This window comes from Serinus canaria, chromosome 3 (assembly GCF_022539315.1).
Source record: "Serinus canaria isolate serCan28SL12 chromosome 3, serCan2020, whole genome shotgun sequence".
Lineage (NCBI taxonomy): Eukaryota > Metazoa > Chordata > Aves > Passeriformes > Fringillidae > Serinus > Serinus canaria.
Window position 1 is genome coordinate 9,920,534 of NC_066316.1, and position 17,996 is coordinate 9,938,529.

Below are 17,996 nucleotides of genomic sequence, written 5' to 3' on the forward strand. Positions count from 1 at the left end.
GGTAATCTGTGAAAAACTGGTTATTTTGTGTAAATTATAATCCAGCCTCTGCAGCTTTAAGGAAGACAAAAACCCTTTTCGTCTGTGATTGGTACTTGCACTGTGGAGCCTTGGCCCACATCCGAAGCTGGGGAGGAACAGCTCATTGTTGGCCAGGCTGCCTCTAGGATGGCCAACAACGTTCACATGGGTGGGCTGCTCAGCCGCCACGACGATGAAGCCACCAGGACCTCCACCTCCGAGGGGCTGGAGGAGGGCGAGGTGGAAGGGGAGACTCTCCTGATCGTGGAGTCCGAGGACCAGGCTTCCGTGGATTTATCGCACGACCAGAGCGGGGACTCCCTGAACAGCGACGAGGGGGAAACGTCCTGGATGGAGGAGATGTCCTATTACTGTGAGAAGTGCCAGAAGTGGATCCCAGCAAGTAAGGCTGTGTTGTGCTGGCCGTGGTGGTGTTTGCGAGGTGTTTGTGCTGTCCTGTGTTCCTCTTTCCCAGCTTGTTGGGCTGCTCCCCGTCCTGCCTTGGTGGGTGATGCCTGCTGGCAGGGTCTGTGTTAGACACTGCAGTCCAGGAGCTGTGTGTGCCCAGAGCTGGTGCTCTCCTGAGGAAGTCAAACTGTCTTCTTCAATTAATAGAGAACATCAAAGTTCAGAAATGTGCCCACCCTCACAATTCTTGCAGCTGTTCAGGGCTTGGGCCAAGCGACCTGACCTCCCTGGTCACTCAGATAGTGCCCCTTGCTGTAAAGCTCTGGGGAGGAAAAGGACTTTGTGTGTTACTTTTTTCCCCCTCCCTGTTGATTTGTCACATCTGTGGAGCATATGGCTAAATCTCAACCTTAATGTTTTCCCAATAATGTGAATTTAACTTGGTTTAGAAACATGCCCAGCCTTCAGCAGCCGCCTTTGGGGGTGTTAGGGGCAAGCTGCAGAATTTAGCTTCTCTGGCACAGATATATGCTGTTAGCACTGTAACAGACAGCTTTACATTCTAAATTCTGGATTACCTGATCTGTTATTACAGTCAAGAGCAAGATATTTCTAAACACCTTGGCTTTGGTGGTTTTTTTTGGTTTTTTTTTTTTGTTTTGTTTGTTTGTTTGTTTGATTTGATTCGGGGGTTTTGTGGGGTTTATTTATTTGTTTGTGGTTAGAAATAAGGAACTATTTAGGTAGCACCTGCTTTGCAAATATGTTAGAGCTGCTCTTTTTGCCTTCTTAGGATTTGCCAAAATTTATAGTGTAAAAATCTCCTCTCAAGGTGTGTTAGTGAATGTTTAGGTGTTAATGTAATGAAACCAGCGCCAGACTATTTAACTACTATGCAATAAAGGAAAATATTAACTTGAAATGTATTAATAGAAATAAATGAAGCAGAGTTAAAGGCAGCATGAGCTATCTCACGTGAGCACTTCATTTAACACTCAACTTGTTTTATTTTACAAATATGTTCCTCTCTGCAGTTGCTGTGGAACAGATCCAAGGAGCAGAAAAGGCCAGTTGCAAAGCAACGGTAGTCACATACAAATGTGCAGAGTAAATGAGCTGCCAAAGGGAAATACTGTGCTGTTTCCTAATCATTCAGTTCTAAGGAGTTCAGTTGTCTCATGTGAAAATGGCCAACGTGCTCTGGCAAATAATCACTTTTTTACATTGAATTGCCACTTTAGAAATTCTCTTAATTTGCCAAGTGTGAGGAGTTTTTCCCCCATCAAATGTAGTTGCAACTTGAATTCTGCAATTCAGTATGGAAGCAGGGTATCCATATGTTAAAAATTATAAAATTATACAGTAGAAGAGATGACATCCTTGTAGAGAAACATCTTTTGAGTGTGACTTTCCAGAAACACTTAACATTGTTTCCCTGTCCTCCAATGTAATTTTTCAATTGTTCATGTTGGTGTAAATTAACTTCTGGTGAGTTTAGAAGCCCTGATTTCTTTTTCCTCTGCTGTAGAAACACGGAATTAGAGCCTGTAACTTTGGGTGCATAAGGGTTTACAGGTGGTTCTGTAATTTTTGTTCTGACAAACCTGATCTTGGAAGAAATCCAAATTTCTTTTGGAGCACTTTTTCCTATAAAAGGGCAAAAAGATTGATTTTGACCTTTTCGTTTTAGGTCAACTGAGAGAACAGCTCAGCTACCTCAAAGGAGATAACTTTTTCAGATTTACTTGCTCTGATTGCTCAGAAGATGGGAAAGAGCAATTTGAACGTCTGAGATTAACATGGCAACAAGTAAGTGAAATGTTTGTGCCATCAGAAGAGCCGTGGGACTTTCTGAAATTGTTGGTTGTTGTGTACATGCTACCTGGAAAAAGAGGATCAGGTATTGGTAACAAAGGAGCATTTGCATGAACTTCAGAAATTAATTATCTGAGGATTGCCTGCACATGAGAACTTCAGTATTTGGCAGGGAAATTGAAAGATAATCATACAAACCACATTCCTTTTCGGATTTTTTTGTTTTGTTTTTTTTTTTTTTTTTCCTTCCCCTTATGTTGCTCATGAATTCATGGCTTCAAGCAGGTTTGGAAAAGCAAAATAAATGCAATTTGGCTTCTAGGCATGAACAGTTTTTTGTGTCTAAGAAAATGTAAAACTGGTGAGGTAGCAGCATAGAAACAGAAAGCTTCCCAGCTATCTGGGTACAAAGCTCCAACCTGGCTGCTTGTGCACTAGCTTCAGTCCTTGCTGGAATTCACTGTTCCAGTCATTTGCATGCCTGAGCAATCAAAATAATGTCTGTTTGCATTCTTTAATGGTGTGCTGTCTCATAGAATATCAACGGATCAGCTAGGATGGAAAAGACCTTTGAGATAATCAAACCCAAATCTACCCCATAACCTAACACCACATGGTCAACTAGACCATGGCACTGAGTGCAGCATTCAGGGTTTCCTTAAACACCTCCAGGGATGGTGACTCCACCAGCTCCCTGGGCAGCCCATCTCAAGGCCCAGTCACTCTTTTTGTGAAGAAATTCTTCCTAATGTCCAGCCTAAACCTACCCTGGTGCAGCTTAAGGTGTGTCCTCTCATCCTGTCACTGGTTGCCTGGGGAAGAGGCAGAACCCCCACCTGGCTTCACCCTCCTGTCAGGGAGTTGTAGAGAGTGAGATGGTCTCCTCTGAGCCTCCTCCAGCCTGAACACCCCCAGCTCCCTCAGCTGTTCCTCACAGGATCCGCACTCCAGATCCTTCACCAGCCTCGCTGCCCTTCTTGGATGTGCCCTAGCACCTCAACATCCTTCCTGAGTTGAAGGGCCCAGAACTGGACACAAGGCTTGAGGTGCAGCCTCACCAGTGCCAAGTACAGGGGAAGAATCATTGCCCTGCTCCTGCTGACCATTACTCCTCATCCAGGATTCCACTGGCTTTCTTGCCCACCTGGGCACACTGCTGGCTTGTGTTCAGTCTGCCATCAGCCAGCACCCCCAGGTCCCTTTCTGCCTGGCCTCTCTCCAGCTGCTCTGTCCCCAGCCCGTAGTGCTGCAGGGCTTGTTGTGGCCACAGGGCAGGACTCAGCTCCTGCTCTTGTTAAACCTCTTAGTGTTAGATTTGGCCCATGGATCCAGCCTGTCCAGACCCCTCTAGATGGTGTCAAAGTCCAGGCAGACAAAATCCACAGCTTTCCCTGCATCCACCAGGCAGGTCACCTGGTCATAAAAGGAAATCAGGCTGGTCAGGCAGGACCTGCCCCTCCTGAATCCATGCTGTAGGTGCCAAGTGATGGCAAAGATGATCTGTTCCGTAACCTTGCCAGGCACTGAGGTCAGGCTGACTGGCCTGGAGCTCCCTGGATCCTCCTTCCAGCCCTTCTTATGGATGGCTATCACACTAGCCAACCTCCAGCCATCAGGTACCCTCTTGGTGAGCCAGGACTTGTGGTAAATGATGGAGAGCAGCTTAGTGAGCTCTTCTGCCAGCTCCCTCAGCACCTAGGATGGATCCTATCTGCTCCCATAGACTTCTGAGCATCTAAGAGGCTCAGCAGGTCATCAACTGCTTCCTCCTGAATAACTGGATTATTATTCTGCTCCCTGTCCTCATCTACCAACTCAGGAGGCCACTTGTCCTGAGGACAAGCTGTCAGACTTGAAAATATCAGCCTTGTTGGCTTTTCCTTGATTCTTACCCATAGGAGCTCAGCCTTATTGTCATGTAAGGTAATTTGAGACACTGATTGTAACTCCTGCACTGCTTTCTTGTGATGCCAGTGCAGGGAAAAAGGTTGGTGTAGGCAGGGGTCTGTGCTGGCAAACTGGCAGAGTTTGACCAAATTCCAGACTGGGAAAGCAAAGGCTGCTGGCATTGCCCAGGTCTCCTCAGAGTGCCATGGGGAAGGGGCAGACAAAATGAAAACGGGTGAGAAAGAAAGCTGTGACCAACTCCCTGGGCTTTTAGCAGCCAGAGCTGCTGCTGCTTCTGGGTAAGTGGAATTGAGAGAAGTGGTCAAACTAAAGTACCTGAAGCAGGAAATGGGGTCAGTGATTTCTGGATTTTTTCCAGAATATGTGGCCTCAACAGATCCATATATTTAGTCAGTTGAAAAGAGAATTATTTTTGACATCCTGAGACATCGTCCCACATGACTTTAAAACCCACAAATCCTAGTTATCAAACTGAGAGGGGTTGTGAGGTAGAAACAGGGTGAAGGGGACATTAAAGCTCTCCATGTTTCCTCATTTTGACATCTTTGACAATGCATCCCAGAAAGCCAAGGTCCACTGTGAGGAGACCCATCTTCCTGAGAAAAGCAGATTTCAGACTTCTCTGAGGGTGAAATGCAAGTTGTTATTGGGAGTAGTGCCAAACTGAGGCTGTGTGATTGTTGAAAGATAATCCCAGCCTAGCTGACTTTAGTTCTGTCCTAATAAATTAATTGAAATTAATTAAGTAAACGTAATTAACAGTTGGTCACCTAGGATTTACTCGAAGGAGGTGAGATGTTTTTCAAAGCTGCCCTTTAGTTTGGGTATGTAACAGGTCAGAGTGAATTTGGTTGTGAAGTGTGTAAAAAACCATTGTCACAGTGTTTCTGATGTATTGGATAGCAGGATTACTTGTGACATTTTTTTTATTTATTTGAAAGACTGTTTCCCTACCTCCACATTACATTCAGGCCCCAGCTGTACTGTAATTCATTTATACAACAGCTGCACAATTCTTGTGTCTCAGCACAAACCTGCATAACTAGGCAGCTTGTTATTCCCCTGGGATGGAGAAATCTCTGGAAGAATGTGCATCTAACAATAGAAAGACAAGAACAGGCAGCACAAAACCAGGAAGAAGATGGATTGCAGAAGTCGCCTATGAGATGTTGCAAAAATAAGATATTTATGAGGGAGCAAAGATCTGTGTGTGTGTGGCAGCTGTGGGGGTCTGTTCAGCAGAAAAAGCAGAAGGGATTCACTGGTGTCCAACACTTTCTGTTCCAGGTTGTCATGTTGGCAATGTACAACTTGTCTCTGGAAGGAACGGGCCGTCAGGGGTACTTCAGATGGAAGGAAGACATTTGTGCTTTTATTGAGAAACACTGGACTTTCTTATTGGGGAACAGGTAAAGACATGATATTGTCCTGAGGGTCTGGTTGGTGAGCCAAAGGAATTAAAGCCTGTTATACAGATGGACAAGAATTCTGGTTAATTTGGTGACATCTCTGTTGAGCCTTACAAGTGATAAAAAGGGAGGATTTAATATGAAAAATCTGAATGCAGGCATGGGGGGTACACTTGAGAAAGAATCAGCATTTCTTTCTCAAGTGACAACCCCAGGAATGTCACAGAAAAGCAATACAAATGTATGTGTTTTGGATTATTTCTTATCTTCCTTTAGGCAGCATATGAACCTGCAAAGAGTTGAGTTTTTCTAAACAGTTGCAATGGGTGGGCTGATCCTGGTGTTGCCAAACTTTAGGGACAGACATGTGATCCAGCAAAGTTCTTTGGCTATAAAGCTTTGGTCCAAAGGACCAAATTCTTCAAGAAGAACTGAGCCTCACCTTTTAGATTGTTTCAGATCTTAATGAAATGGCTCTTACACAGTAGGTGTTAAACAACTGGAAAGGTTTTCACACTGTCAGAGTAGGAGCCCCTTTTGTAGAGGGCAGCCTTCATTTTCCAGGTGAACAGCACATTTCTTCTGAGTGTGCTGAAGCTGTCAAATCCAAGCCTCACTGTTAATGTGTGTGCTGTGGAGGCAGGGAAGGAACTGAGCAATCCTCGGAAGTTGTAGATTTAATTGACTTCACAGCTTCTTTTCTTCCCTAGGGATTTCTCTGTTGTAAGATCTGGCCTTTCTTCCTAACCAGATTTGGTCTTTGGCTTTGCTTTCAGTGCTTGTCTGTGCCTCCTTGCTCTGTTCTCAGGAATGTTAGCATTTTCCTCTCTGGAAGCCACAGGGACCCTGACAGGAGGGCAGCTGGTGGCCCATTGTCCCTCATTCAGGGAACCAGTGCCTCCCAGGGTTTGCTGCTGCCTTTTGAGACTTGCCCTGGGAACTGGGCACTCCTTGCTCTGATTGAAATTCAGAGAGTGTTTCCTAGCCTCAGACACAGCCCTTCCCACTTGCCTGGACAAGCCACTGAAGGAACAGAGACAGCTGAATCGTGTGTGCAGCAGTACAAACTGTGCAAAGATCTTCCTTGGCGTATTGAAGTGCAGCTTATCCAGATTTACTGTAACACTCCAGACTGTGAGCTGCAGCAGCTGGGTTTGATCCCCCACCTTTGAGGTTCAGTCCCCCAAGGTCTGTAAGGGCAGCAGTGAACCCCCACTCAGCCAAGCCTTGGCAGGTACAGAAGTTTCTGCATGTGGGGGTGTGCAAAGACAAGAAGAAATCCTGAGATTCTGGGCAGCTCTTTTGCATGAACCCAACTCTCCAGAGTCCAAGGGAGTACCTCCCTTATTGGCTACAAGGCCAATTATTCAGTATTTCTTCTCACTTCTTCCCTTAGTGACATCTTAGTTAGCCCTGTCCTCAGTTCCTAAAGGAAGAAAAAATGCTCAGATGCACAGTAAGAGTGCACTGCCCAGCAGAGAGAAAGGCTTAAATGCTGCTCCCTGCCTCCAAGGGGCCAAAAAAGTGCTTCAGGAATAGTTCAGTGATTGTGTGTCAGTGCCTCTGGCAGAAACACTGTCCAGGATGGAAGCACAGCTGGTGAATGGGGACCTAACCTTTGTTTTCTTCTCTCCCACCACAGGAAAAAGACCTCAACATGGTGGAGCACAGTTGCTGGCTGTCTCTCTGTGGGGAGCCCCTTGTTTTTCCGCTCAGGGGCCCAGGAATTTGGAGAACCCGGATGGTGGAAGCTGGTTCATAACAAGCCCCCAACACTGAAACCTGAAGGAGAGAAGCTGTCAGCATCTGCACTGAAGGCAAAAGGTAACTCTGTCCCCCGTAGTGTGTAGATTCCTTGCTGGGCCAGAGCTGGGAAACATGAGGAAAGTTCAGTTAAAACCAGTTTGTGTTCATGGACAGTTCCTTAGTTTTGTTCTGCTGTGAGAGAAGAGAACTGAAGAGAACTATGGTGCATATACTGTAGTGTGAGAAGCCTGTTATATTTTATTACCTTTTTCCATTGTGCTGATTTACAGGGTTTAGAGGCTTGTGCAGAGTGGTTTTTGTTGGGTTTTTTTAGCTGAAATGCACAATTTTCCCGCTACTCTTTACCCTGGGAATGTCTTTTATCTTCTGTCACTAGATGCAAATTCTCCTCTGTGTGGAGAAACAAAATTTGGGCTTTAACGAGGCTTTAGTCATACACTGGCTTAATGCTACATGTCCCAGAGTGAATTTCTTGGTCACTTTGAAAACCCCATCTTTTAAGCTCCGTAGTCAGTGTGGTTTTGACTGCACAGTGTGAATCCATTGACTGCAGGAACTCAGAATAATCAAACTCCTTCTGCATGCAGCAGCTTCCAAGCCCCCGCTGGATCCCATCATTACCGTGGAAGGCCTTCGGAAGCGGGTGAGCCGCAATCCAGTGGAGTCAGCCATGGAGCTGAAGGAGAAGAGGTCCCGCACTCAGGAAGCCAAGGACATTCGGAGAGCCCAGAAGGAGGCGGCCGGCTTCCTGGACCGCAGCACTTCCTCCACGCCCGTGAAGTTCAGCAGCCGCTGCCGCCGGCCCGACATCGTCCTGGAGAAAGGAGAGGTCATTGACTTCTCCTCTCTGAGCTCGTCCGACCGCACGCCTCTGACCAGCCCCTCTCCGTCCCCGTCCCTGGACTTCTCTGCTCCCGGCACGCCCGCCTCGCACTCGGCCACGCCCAGCCTGCTCTCGGAAGCGGATCTCATCCCCGATGTCATGCCGCCACAGGCACTCTTCCACGGTAAGAGCCACCGTGGGTTTCCTTTAATGATGAACTGTGTGCAGTCTTCTAGGAATATATTGTAAAAAAGAAGCTCCCAATGAGGTGCAGGATCCTCTCAGGATAAGATGGAAAGTAACTGGCGATATTCTGTTGTCTCAGTTGAGTGTGAGAATTGACTGGTTTTCCATAGTTTTATCACCAGCTTCTAAGGCCAGAGGAAACCCCCACTGTTGTTTTCTGAGAGATCCTGAATAAACAGCGGGTAGACTTCACACAGCAACTGCTGGACCTCTCAGCATAAGCACTTCACTGCAACACAGATAACACTGTTACGTAGCAAGTCTAGTTTTGTCTCAAGTGTTTTTCATGGGAGAAATTTTATTCCCATGGTAATATCCCAGTATTTTATAAATTTGATGGTGCTGATTAGCAGATGCTGAATTTCAGTGAGATTGCAGAGCAGTGATGCAGGCTGAATTCTCTTAGCTCCTTGAGAAGCCAGTCTTCTGGGTGACAGGAAGAATAGGGAGGGTATGCTAGCAGAAGATACAGTTTACCAGCTTGACTTTTTGGTTTCCCAACATTTGGGAATTTTCAGCAGCTTAACGTTCCTCAAAGAACATGTGCTTGCACCTCAGGAGGAGCACTGTTTCCAGATGTCAAACTACAAGACACTTTAGGAGCAGGATTGATTCTGTGTCCTGAAATTGGACTCTTTTCAGCATGTCCCATCCAAAACCAGGAGATCTGGCAGTACACAGAAAATGAAATGTGTTGGGTAAACCCACATTATTGTTCCTTAGCATGAAAATGCTGTGATAACCATTTTTTAAATGGAACTTTGATGTTTAAATTATTTTTTATTTCCCTCTAATTATTTTGATCTGTTTCACAGATGATGAGGAGATGGAAGGAGATGGAGTCATAGACCCAGGAATAGAGTATGTGCCCCCTCCCAGTGGGACAGCTGGTGCTGGCACCATGATACCAAGCAGGAAAAAAGTGAAGACAGCTGAGCAGATCAAGCAAGAGGTGGAGAGTGAAGAAGAAAAAACAGAACGGATGGAAGGTGACAGTGAAGATCCTGAAGAGTCAAACACACCCTTGCAGGTGAGAGGACGAGACAAGGGGAAGTCACAGCTGGAGAAGGATGCTAAACCCAGAGTTCCCAAGCACACCTCAGTTAGCATCTATGAGGAGAAGCTGCTGCTGAAGAGACTGGAAGCCTGTCCCAATGCTTTGAGCATGACCCCTGAGGCTCGGAGGCTGAGGCGCAAGCTGCTGGTCAGGCAGGCCAAGAGGGAGAGAGGGCTCCCGCTCTTTGACTTGGACCAGGTTGTGAATGCTGCACTGCTCCTGGTTGATGGGATTTATGGAGCCAAAGAAGGTGCTGTCTCCAGGTCCCCAGTAGGGCAAGCAACATACAGAACTACTAGCCAGGACTTCAGGATCTTGGACAGATACCAGGTGGGTGTTCCCAAATCTAAGTTAGCTTTTGGCACTGGTTATTTTAAAGCTTTTGCTGCAGCCAGCAGTGTCACACTGAGGTTAACTGACTCCTAAAGTGAAAAAAATTCACGTGAACAAGACTCATTTTGGCTTGGGGCTGTGTTCCCACCAATCCTCTCCTAAGTCCCTTTCTTCTTGGGACATGCTGGTTCAGCACTGCTATCTGTCAGTGTCAGCACCACAAATGTCACTGTGTTTGTACTCCAGCCCTGCCCAAATGCTGGTGCTGGAGGCCTGGAAGTACCCAGACAGGTGGGTGCTCTTTCATGTGTGTAGGAGGGAGATGGCTTGCAGCACTTTTAGATTTGGGCACCAAATTTGGGAGTGCTTCACAGAGTCCAGAGGTGGGACCACCGTGCCCCAGTCCACCCCGTCACTCTGAGAGGCTCATACTCTCCCTCCTTATGTTCAATCTCTGCCTGACCTTCCTGCAATTGTTGTGCATTTTTTTGTGCATGCAGACAATGCTGCCCGCCACGAAGGGATACCGCCAGCAGACAACCAAGTTTCTGTACCGCCTGGTAGGCTCGGAAGACCTGCTGACAGACCACAGTATTGTCAGCCCTTACACCTCCCGTGTCCTTAAGCCTTACATCAGGTACAGAGGGTCTGAGCTTGCTCTTGGCTTGTGCACCGCCAGCCCACGGAGAGGACACCTTTCTTGGGCAGTGCTCCTCACTCCTCCTCAAAGTACAACCCAGTGCACCATGGTAACCCTGAAGGGATAGTGTTTGATTTAGCTGAGTAATGAAAAGGATTGCATTGGGAAGGGGAATCTCCAAGAGGGGGCAAGGGCAGAGAGGGCATTGCTGTTGCCATTCAATGCAAGTTGCACCTGCTCTTGGGTCAGAGCCATGATTTCCTTGCTCATGCTGTAAGGAAAGACTGGCTGGACATGCTGTGGGTCTGGAAAGTGTCCTGGCCTCTAGCACAAGGGTGTTTTTGCTGAACCTGGGGCTGCTTCCCCATTTGAATGGAAGACTGTTCTTTATTTTCCTAAAGTTGAGCATGTCAGAAGATATTTCATGGGCAGTACCCATTTACCTGCAGTGGCAGTTCTTGTTGCTCACTTGCTTTTTGTGTTTCCTTTTCACGTTCCTGGCAGACGTGATTATGAGACAAAGCCTCCAAAACTCAGGCTGCTGGCAGAAATCCGGGCAAATCCACACAGGAATGATCTCAACTGGAAGGCTGAGCCAGAAGCACCCATTGATTACTGCTATGTTCGCCCTAATCACATCCCCACTATAAACTCCATGTGCCACGAATTCTTCTGGCCTGGTAAGATTCCTCCAGTGCTTGGGTTTCCAAGAAAGAAGTGGTATCATTCAGAAAAAATATGTTCTTGGGCCAAATTTTATTTCAGTTGGTGTCTGGCTGGTTCTTAGAAACCCATTATCTGATGTTACAGGAATGTATTTGAGGTGGAGGCGTGGGTTTGGTGTCTTTGTCTCTTGAGATCGCATAAAACTGGGCAATTAGGCCCTAATTAGCACAGCACTTACAAAAATAGGTGCTAATAGGAGTAGTAGGTAGGTTAGTAGTTAACTAAACTTAAACATCCAGTGAAATGTTTTGCTAGTATCAGGGGTTGAAATAAACAGTTTTATACCAGAGATTACTGTTTGTTACCTTTGTGAGAGGGTTTTTTCCTAGCAGCCGCAAGCTGCATATGTCAGGGTGAAAGTTGGGAAGTTGGATGAGTCGGTCTGTTCAGCCTGGTGAGGGGGAGACTGAGGGGAGACCTCATCGTGGGCTGCAGCTCTCACAGGAGGGGAAGCAGAGGGGCAGGCACGAATCTCTTCTCTGTGATGACAGGACCCAACAGAACAGCTGTGAAGCTGTGCTAGGGCAGGTTTAGGTTGGGGATTAGGAAAAGGTTCTTCACCCACAGGGTGGTTGGGCACTGGAACAGGCTTCCCAGGGGCAGTGGTCACAGCTCCAAGCCTGCCCCGCAGGAGTCTGGGCAATGCTCTCAGACACATTCTTGCAGTTGTCCTGTGCCGGGCTGGGAGCTGGACTCTGATCCTTGAGGGTCCCTTCCAACTCAGCTTATTCTGTGATTCAGTGAATTGCTTTTACAACTGTAGGCTCCACTGTGATGTTCTTTATTTCTTTAAGCCTCAGTATTTACAAGGTATGGGAAAGGTTAGGTTTGTATTTTTCTGTGTCCTCTCTGGAACTGCAGGTTCTTTGGGGACAATGGCCACCCTTTCTGGTGGTGGTTACGAGGCTGCACTCTTTAGTTCTTCTGAAATAATAACAGGGATGTTAATCTGCTGTATGCATCAGCTTCTGATCAGCAAACAACGCAGCAGACTAATTTAGAAAAGGCCAGTGCAAACAGCACACACCTTTATTCCAGGTCACTGGTGGCTTTGTGTTTTGATTTGCTGATGGTGATTCAGCAGGGCTGTAGTTCAGCAGTGGCCATATGCCCCAGTCAGGATGGGAGCTCTTTTTGCTACTCATTATGCAAATTGCACAGTGTGGGGGAAATAACCTGGCACGCCTTTCCTTTCACAAGCTGTTTGAGAGTTTGTGAGAGACACTTGCAATCCCAGCAGAGGCTAAACCGCTTTGTCATAGTCTCTCCTCTCCCGATAATGCATTTGAAGTTCTGGCCAAGTTGGGTTGCACCTTCATTAAGTTCTTCAGGACTCACCCTCTTTTATTTAACATAAGGAGCATGGGTGTGTTCCACCCGACTGTGAACTGTTCATCATTAAATCAGAATGCTGACATCAGTCTCCAAACAGGAATCCAAATCTTTTCCATGGTGAAAAAATTCTGATGCTGGGATATGATTGTTGCAACTTGGTTCTGTTCAGCATGAGAGGAAAGTGGGGAAGTGATGCAGGATGTAAAGCCTGGATGCAAAGGGTTTAGCTGGTACAGCTTGGGGGTGAGAGGCAGAGATATGCAACTGGGTGAGCATCATTAAGCCAGCACTTAGTTCTACTCTGCCTCCAAATCCTTCCTTTCAGAACTGTTCTTGCCTCTCCCAAGGCAGAGCTTGGTTTCCAGGTAGAGAGATTCCCGGGTGTTGTCTCAGTGCCTTGGTGCTCTAACGGGAAACCTCTCCCTAGCGGGGAGTGTCTCCAGTGGTGATCCATCCTGAGCAAAAACTGCACCCCTGCAGAGACACCAGTGCCTGGGGCAGTGGGTGTTCTGTCCAGACATGCTGCAAGGCACTCCACAGGCAGCAACAGCTTTGCCTTAATTAACATAGCTCCCTATTGCCAATCGATCCCTCCCACGTCTTGCTCCACCCAGCTTACTCTGGAGTAAGAAAATAACTCACCCACTTCTCTGTGCCTGGTGCCTTCTGAAGTCTTGCATCTCATCAAGAGTGATTACTGGAAAACATACTCTGCTATGTGTTTTGTTACCCTGTGTTCCAAATACATTCTTGAGGCTGAAGCAAACGTTTCTGGCACATGTCCTCTCTGTCTCGCATCTCGTTTAGGGTCTGTTCACACAAATTATCAAGCAGTCAGTCTTCAGTGCCTCGAGCTGCACTGCTGGGTGCTGACAGGCTGTGTGGATGCTGTAGGACTGCAGCAGCAGGGTGATTAGGCAAGGTAACAAACTCCCAGTCCCTTTCTGTGTCCAGCCTCTGACTCAGAGAAGCACCACTGCCTGAGAGGCTACTTCATCCCCAGATTAGAGAATTTGCATGATAAAAGCAAGTGTTTTGATAGTGTTGGAAGCTGTGGTCAGGCTCACAGTGCAGCCCCACAACCAGCTGAGTGTGCACAAGAGACAGCAGAAAGAGCTGCAATGTGGAAGAAAAAGCAGGCAATGCTACCAAAGCTGAAGCCCAGTTTCCTGTGTGCTGCTTCAGAAGAGAGTTAAGTTTCAGTTTCATCCTTGAGTCATTTGAAAGGAAATCAGCTTTGTTAGTATTTCCACGCAAGCTTCCCTGCTAAGCAGATCTTGTTTTGTCTGTTTTGTTGTACCATCTTTTCCCTTGCATACTTACCTGGCAGGATCAGGCAGCTGGTTTTCCCAAGGCAGGGTTCATCCCCTGCACTCTGGGTGTCCCGACCCCTGGGATTTCCCAAAATGTGGGAAATATGGCCACAGAATTTGTAGTAACAGAAGACTGCTCTAGCAGGGACCTTGGACTATTCTATGATGCTGTGATCTCTTCCTATCACAAATTTGAAATAAAAAGAAGGGATTGAGTATTTCTAAAAAGCCTTCAACTCCTGGATTTGAACCACACTTTTATTTTTGTTTGCAGTGCTTCCAACTGCTGTTTCTCTCTTTCTCCCTAGGAATTGATTTGTCAGAGTGCCTGCAGTATCCAGACTTCAGTGTTGTTGTCCTTTACAAGAAAGTTATCATTGCCTTTGGCTTTATGGTACCAGATGTGAAGTACAATGAAGCTTACATCTCTTTTCTCTTGGTGCACCCTGAGTGGAGAAGAGCTGGGATTGCAACCTTCATGATTTACCATCTTATCCAGGTAATGAAATTAAATCATCCTGTGAGTCTGCCAAAGAACCAGCTCTCACTTCTTCCTTGTGTGCACACCTGCAGATATTGGAGAGTAAGAACCCTTTTTGTGAGTGTTTATGGGAGGGAATAGCTCCTGCTTTGGAAGTCAAAATGAGTTTAGGAAAACAACCATCCTGATCATGCCCTCAGAATTAGAGGGAGGCTGCACACTTCAGCTGTCTTGGGGTTAACTCTGTTCTTCACTGGTCAGTAGTTTGTGTACAGGGGATACTGTAAATGGGGGTCTTTAGGAGGAAATGAGGTAAGAGTGGGCAGGGTCAGTTAGAATTACTGCAGCATTCTTGATTACACCTGGAGGTTTATTCCATGCATTAAATCACTTACTGATCTCAATCACTCACTTTCACTTTTATCCTCTGGTTCAAATACAGATGAGTTCATGATGAAGTGTTTGCAACCTCATTGTTTAAACTGGCTTGTACTTGGCCTTGTTCCACAGGGATACTTGGGAAAATTAATCTGAGCTAACTAAACAGGTGATACTAAAGGAGTTAAACTTTGTTAAATCTCTAAATGAATACTGTTATTCAAGTGGCCTTAATTCCACTGATTTTGTTGAATTAAATTGCAGGAAAGGCAGCTTAATTGTGAGTAAAGATGAGTAAGACGTGTGTCCTTTACAGAGCCCAACTCCACAGTTTTACCACTCCCTGAACTCTCTTGGCAGAGCTGCCGGTGGGAAACGTTGTTGTAGTCAAGATGAGCTTCACTAACAAAAACTCACAATTGAAGCTGTTTTATCCTCTTTCTTTCTTGGCTAAAGCAAGGTAGGGAGTGCTGGCAGAGCCTTGGGGAAAGTGATCCCTGCTTTGGAAAAGCACTTTGTGCTCCTGGGCTGCCCGAGGGTAACTCTGCTACCTGCACAGCTCTCTGCAGTGCTGACACAGGCCTCTCATCAATATTCTTTAAACTCACCCCTTGCCTCTCCCAGGCAGCTCTGTGTCAAGTGTTGAAGGAAATTGCCCTCAGCTCAGTGTGTTGATGTGAGATGTCAACACCCAGTGGGAACAAGCGCCAAGGTTTGCAGGGATCCAGCAGGTGGACTCTGAGACTTCCCTCTCCAACAGAGCTGGGATGCTGGAGTTGGCAAGTCAGCCACAGAAAATCCTCACACCTTTCTGTAGGATGTATCACATCAATTAACCTAATCCTGCTTGCATGAAATTCCCTGTTGAGAAAAGCCAGGCAGATTTGAGAGATTTGAGTCTGATTGGGCACGCTAGCAATGAGAGATCAGCACTGTATGTTTGGCTCACATGAGGTTTATTTTGCCGTTGCTGACTTTCTGGCAGTGGTAGAAGGGGTTTAGTCCTGTGGAACAACGGTGGTTGTGACCTTCTGTTCCTCAGTCTCCAGGATGTAGGTGCTGCTTTGCAGCCTGCTCGGGCTTGGGGCCTCCTCTCTGTAGCTTGAGACACTTTGATGCTCTGCTTGGATTAAGAGTAGGTCGCTGACTTTGGGATCAGTGTGCTGAGTTTGGGGCTGAATTTTTGGGAACAGCACAACTTAAAAGGAAAACGGTTTGATGCAAATAGCAGTGGCTGGTTTTGCTGTCAAAATTTATCCTCTCATGCATCTGTCCCAGAGGAATAAACTGCATTTTCTTAATTATCTCATTCAAATTTTCTCTTCCCCAAAACAGCTCCCAATTATTTCTTTTTTTCCTTCCCTCCTTAAATTCCTGGGAGTTTTCCTCTTGAATGTACTATCTTGGAGATTTCCTAGAGGGTATTACTGTTCCCTCTTTTGAGTTACAATACACTCAATATACACGGAATGCTATTAAATCACTCGATGAAAGCAGAAAATAAATTATTTCAGCATCTTAATCAGAGTGTTGCTGGTTAGAATAATTTAGGATCTTCAAGGTAACTTCAGCCATGCTATTATTTGCTGTCTGAACTGAATTTCCTGCCTTCTCAGGAGTCTAGTGCTGTGCCCTGAAGGATGGGAGAGGAGCTGGGTGGGATAGGTAGGAATTCCAGTGTGACAGCACAGAGGTGCTCAGGCAGTCCCAGAGAGCTCAGCTCTGTTTGCTGACAGGGAGGAGTGCAGAGCCTGATCCTCTGGCATGTTTTGTCTTTTCTTCAGGCCATTGTATTTGAGATCAGGGCTGTACACCAAGATTATTTTTAATTAACAATTACTTTAGTAATTTACAATGGGCAGATGACAAATTATAATCCCAAACCTTTCATTGTCAGAGAATCCACGTTTCCCAGAAACAAAGGCTCGGAGGAGCAGCAGTAGCCCTCCCTTTGCTGTTGCTATGTGTGGTAACTCCTGTGACTTTTCTCACATTCCCTCAGTACCTTGGATCCCTGAGCTGATGAATCTTCTCACCTCCGCATTCCCCCAGAGGCTGTCTCGTTCTCTTGCAGTGATATCTCCTTTTTGTTCCTCTCCCCCTCCCTTGGCAGACCTGCATGGGCAAGGACGTCACCCTTCACGTCTCTGCAAGCAACCCTGCTATGCTGCTCTACCAGAAGTTTGGATTTAAGACCGAGGAGTACATTTTGGATTTTTATGACAAGTATTACCCCTTGGACAGCAAGGAGTGCAAGCACGCCTTCTTCCTCAGGCTGCGACGCTGAGCTGTGGGAGGGCTCTGGGGAAAAGCCCAATTCATGCAAAAAACTCCCCCAGCTTTTGCTGGAGGATGTTGGCTGCCACAGGAGAGCTGCAACACGCTGGTGTGTTTATCCCTAGGACTTTGGATGTCAGCAGTGAGATGTTGTGTGTGGAAAATGCAATCCAAAAGGATTGATTCCTGTGCTCCAAGGGGAGAGGCCTGGAAATGCCAACTAGGATACACTGAAACCACTGGAAAATTGAAATTCCTTATTGGGAATTTTCCTGCCACTATGACTTTGGAGAGCCTCATTCGCAAACAAAAATACCAAACAAAAAAGTGTTTCTCACTTCAGAGGGGCCCCATGGATTTCAAGTTTTGAAACCTGTCCAAAAAATGTTGCAGGTTTTTTGTCTCTGTTTTTGTTTATTAGCAAAAATGAACACCTAAACTTAAACCATTCAGTGTTTCTGTGGTTTGATTGCTTGATTAGGAACTGTCTTGAGTCTGTGAAGGGAAATGAGGTGTTGGTGCCTCTGTAGCTGGATGTTAATGTTAGGAAAGTTCTGCACATGCCAGAACTGTAGTTCTGGAACCATATTTCAGGACTACTGAAGAGTGTGTGGATTAGTGTTATCCCAAGTGCAAGGCTCAGAGGAGACACCTTTGTTTTGCTCCTTCCCTGCTCCCTTCCCTTCCCTTCCCTTCCCTTCCCTTCCCTTCCCTTCCCTTCCCTTCCCTTCCCTTCCCTTCCCTTCCCTTCCCTTCCCTTCCCTTCCCTTCCGTCCCTTCCCTTCCCTTCCTTCCCTTCCCTTCCCTTCCCTTCCCTTCCCTTCCCTTCCCTTCCCTTCCCTTCCCTTCCCTTCCCTTCCCTTCCCTTCCCTTCCCTTCCCTTCCCTTCCCTTCCCTTCCCTTCCCTTCCCTTCCCTTCCCTTCCCTTCCCTTCCCTTCCCTTCCCTTCCCTTCCCTTCCCTTCCCTTCCCTTCCCTTCCCCTCCTTGCCCCATGCTCAGTGTGACGTTCTCGTAGCACGCAGTGTTTTGTGTTCAGGAACGGTGTCAGGTGGGTTTGT

At 46.6% G+C, this 17,996-nt stretch overlaps 1 protein-coding gene across 2 annotated transcripts; it reads left to right on the forward strand.

Annotated features, from left to right (window-relative positions):
• The first annotated feature begins 155 nt into the window (after nt 1-155).
• On the forward strand, nt 156-17,382 carry KAT14 (lysine acetyltransferase 14). 2 transcript variants are annotated; one of them, XM_018918015.3, is made up of 10 exons: nt 156-424; nt 2,120-2,238; nt 5,440-5,561; nt 7,204-7,385; nt 7,916-8,335; nt 9,213-9,784; nt 10,288-10,424; nt 10,932-11,107; nt 14,110-14,300; nt 16,774-17,382. In XM_018918015.3, the coding sequence occupies exons 1-10, from the start codon at nt 169-171 to the stop codon at nt 16,945-16,947; spliced, it is 2,349 nt and encodes a 782-aa protein (XP_018773560.2). In that variant the 5' UTR covers nt 156-168; the 3' UTR covers nt 16,948-17,382. The 2 variants fall into 2 exon arrangements, with proteins under 2 accessions (XP_018773560.2, XP_018773561.2); XM_018918016.3 differs by having other exon boundaries at nt 7,919-8,335.
• The last annotated feature ends 614 nt before the right edge of the window (nt 17,383-17,996 follow it).

What these genes read in the sequence shown, in the direction of transcription:
- KAT14 (XM_018918015.3), top strand. Translation starts at nt 169, where the DNA reads ATGGCCAACAACGTTCACATGGGTGGGCTGCTCAGCCGCCACGACGAT. An exon ending in CCACGAATTCTTCTGGCCTG is followed by an intron (nt 11,108 to 14,109) that starts GTAAGATTCCTC and finishes CTTTCTCCCTAG; the next exon opens with GAATTGATTTGTCAGAGTGC. An exon ending in TGATTTACCATCTTATCCAG is followed by an intron (nt 14,301 to 16,773) that starts GTAATGAAATTA and finishes CTCCCTTGGCAG; the next exon opens with ACCTGCATGGGCAAGGACGT.